The 3,635-nt window shown below is 38.7% G+C and overlaps 1 protein-coding gene across 1 annotated transcript; it reads right to left on the reverse strand.

The window, feature by feature from the left end:
* Positions 1 to 196: 196 nt before the first annotated feature.
* Positions 197 to 847, reverse strand: LOC105556027 (inner centromere protein-like). Its single transcript, XM_012003080.1, has 2 exons — positions 694 to 847; positions 197 to 570 (listed from the first exon to the last, which is right to left on the reverse strand). The coding sequence occupies exons 1-2, from the start codon at positions 845 to 847 to the stop codon at positions 278 to 280; spliced, it is 447 nt and encodes a 148-aa protein (XP_011858470.1). The 3' UTR covers positions 197 to 277.
* Between the last annotated feature and the right edge of the window lie 2,788 nt (positions 848 to 3,635).

Genomic DNA, 3,635 nt, shown 5'->3' on the forward strand with positions numbered 1-3,635 from the left:
GCCCCCTTACCTTTCTCTATTTCCTTCCTTTTACCCCCCCTTGTTCCTTTCTGTACCTTTCTATTTCTCTCTCCTATCTCCTCTCCACCCTCCACTTCCACTCCCCCCTCTCTTTCCTCTCTTCCTTTACCTCTATTACATCCCTTCCCCCTCCTCTTCTCCTCCTCCCCTCTGTCTCATCTCTCCTCTCTTCCTCTTTCTCACCCCTCACCCCATCTATTCGCCCCCCTTCTCTTTCCATATCCTCCCTTCTCCGTCCTTTATTACTTCTTCCTCCTCATCCCACCTCCACCACTTCCCCTCTATCTGAATCCGTCCATATCTCAGCCACACTCTTTTGCCATTTTCTCTTTCGTTTCTTGCTGCTTCTTCCATTTTCCATTTCATCCTTCTCTGCTTCCACGTTAAATCGTCTTCGATTCTCACTCCTTTTTCTCCTAGCTTTCTTCTTTCTCTCATCAATCTCTTCTTCTCCTCCAAATCTCCTATCTTTACCACCGCTAACTTTACTTCTCCTTCCTTTCCATCCTCTATCGTCTTGATTTCTAGTCCTTCCTCTTTTACTCCATTCTCTTTCATTAATTTCCTAATCTCCGTCTCTACCTTCTCTTTTCCGCCTCTTATCCCTCTTATTACTATATTCCTCCTTCTCTTCTCTCTCTCTCTCTTCCCTTTCTATTCTTATCTCTATACCTCTCATCTTCCCCTCTAGCCTCTTCACCTCCTCATTTGCTTCACCTCCATTCTCATTCGTTCCTTGCTTCCTTGCCTGCATCTCCTCCATTTTCTTCTCTAACCTTTCTATATGCTTCTTCATCTCTTCCTTCTCCTCCATCCATTTCTTCATTTGTTCTCTCCCTTCTTTTATTATTTCCTCTCTTTCTTCTCTTGCCTTCCTCTCTCTCTCTCTCTCTCTCTCTTTCTCTCTAAATTCTTCCTTCAACTCCTCCATCATTTTTCTACTATCCTCCCTTACCTCTCTCCTCAGTTCCTTCATCATCTCTCTCAACGTTTCCTCTATACTTCTCTCTCCTTCTCCTATCCCTTCCTTCGGAGATCTCATCGTTTTCCTACTCTTTCTAAATATGTCTTCCCCTCCACTACTATCTAACTCTATTCTTTTCCGTTTCCATATTTCCTCTAGCGTTCCTGTACTCCCACTTCTTCCTTTTCCTTTTATTTTACTTATTCTTTCTAATTCTATTTTATCCTCCTGTACTTCTTCGCCGTTCTCCTCCATTTCTAGTTTTCTTTCCCTGTTCTTTCTCTATTCTTACTTTATGGCCTGTCCTGCCTACCGTTTTTCCCTCTCCTGTTTCCCCTCTACGTTCCGCCTACTCTATGCTTTCCGGCGCTCCCGCCCGTCGCTATTCCCACTGCTCTCACTACCTCTCTCCGTGTTTCCTATTCCGCGCTCTAACCTGTATCCTCCTACTTTCTCCTAACTTCTCCTCTCTCGTTTTCCTTTTCACCCTTACCTTAACTCCCTCCTCTCCCTTGCGTCCCTTTCCCTTCACGCTCTCACCTCCACACGCTCTCGCTCTCACTTCGGTCCTCTTTCTCTCCTTCTCGCTTTCTTAATTCTCGCTCAACTCTCACACGTGTCACTCTCGGTCACACCGGAAACGGAAGTCCATGTAGCGTATGTAATATATATACAAAGCTAAAAATATATGCTAGCAAAAGGGATAGTAAAGGAAAAAACCGACATTATTGCAAGTAACATTTATCGTGACATTGTATAAACAATTTATATTACATATTTCATTATACATGGTTCTTTTATGACGTACAAAATTTTGAAACTTTTTTTTGTTGTTGATACGCCTTTTTCTTTTCCTGATTAATTTTTAAAGAAAATTGTCGCATACGCATGAGAATATAATATTGTATAAGATGAGGAATAATATCGTGCATATGATCTTTGCACGGAAACGTGAATGAAATTTCTTTCAAAATATCTTCTAACACAAGTTCAAAAACTGCACCTGAATGGCAGTGCTTTTGGAAAAAGAATTCAAGTTGTCTAACAAATTGATAACATTTTTCATTCGGATGGATAAGATAGCCTTCACTTTTCATATTAGTTAATCGGGCAGCAGGATGATTAGAGTACGTAGTTGGACTTATGAACGCATTCTTACAAAGCTGACACTGTACATATTTTGTGATCTGTCTTGAAAGATAGCCGGTCACATAATAAATTACACAATCCATTGCAATAGGCAAACAGTAATCGTGATCTATAACGTCTTTCACATCCCAATGTTCTTATTTAATCGCTGCATCTAATTTGTCTTTGATGGTTTGAAGAAGAGTATGAGAAGATGCAGGCTTTTGATATATCGCCTTCAATTGAGACAGTGAAATTTGGGGAGCTTCCGAAACGTCCTTATGTACAGTGCAATTTCCCGTTTTAGGCGGTTTTAGGATACTATATAGAGATAAAATCTTATATATTTGTAGAAACGTGGGAGTAGCAGGATGATCATTTGCGCCTCCAGCTTGTCGGATAGTTCCAAAAAATTTCTGCTTTTGTTATGGATTAAAGAAATAAACGATAATTGAAGAAAAAATAAAAGCCGATCTACATCTATCATAATGTCTATAGTAAAGTATAATACAATAATATGAACTATTTACAACTAAAAAAAGAGCAACGCAGTTTGGAATGATTAGGTAAGTAAATGGATATTAAAAAGAAAGGATGGAACCCAATTGACCACATCGCCAATTAACTAATTTGATATAAAAATTTATAATTGATTGATTACAATGGAAGTCAATGTGATTGATTCTGATCAATCAACATGGTCAAAAGGGATACTCCCAAAAGAAAGGATTATGAAAACGAACCTCAAGAGCATCTTGAAAGATACTCGGTATATATATATATATATATATATATATATATACACGTTTCATTTAGGTATTTGATATCAAACAGCAGTATTTCAGTTACTGCAGTATGATGGTTCAGCGGTTGCTCCAGGATATGACAGTTTTCTGCTGCAAATATCGCTTCTGAATTTATCGATGCTTCATCGGATTCATCAATTCTTTTTTCAGTACTGATGATTGTCTCAGCACTGACTGTCTCATCAGTTTTATCATTAATTTTCGACACATTTAACCTGCGTACATCGTCATCATCACTGCAGTCAGTATCACACATAATCAAGTCACTGCACGTTTGTCGTTGAACGATTCGGCGACGTTGTCTTTCTGAATAAGACGATACTTCCGCTTTAATGAATACATATTGCTTTTTTTATGCAATATTTTAATATAAAATATATAATGAGAATGGCGACTATACGACTCGATCTTAAATTCTGTTATATATCGCGTATGTAGCAGTGCGCACACCACGTCTCTGACAAAAGACACGCACTGACAAAAATGGCACTTTGAAATGTGTTATGTTTCCGATAGCTTCCATCACAATATGGCAGTTACTGAACCTTTCATTTGTAATCGAAACTATGCAATGCTTTTGATACGCATATGAAACTTCGGCGTACCCGTGGGTTTCAGATACGTAACTGTACATTTACAGATATTTATCTGACCCATTTCATTTGAAATTGAAACCTGTAATGTTTCTGATATGTAACTGATACATTATAGTTTCT

The sequence above is a fragment of the Vollenhovia emeryi genome, unplaced genomic scaffold (assembly GCF_000949405.1).
Source record: "Vollenhovia emeryi isolate VEMERY1.0 unplaced genomic scaffold, V.emery_V1.0 DF940425.1, whole genome shotgun sequence".
NCBI classification, from domain to species: Eukaryota; Metazoa; Arthropoda; class Insecta; order Hymenoptera; family Formicidae; genus Vollenhovia; species Vollenhovia emeryi.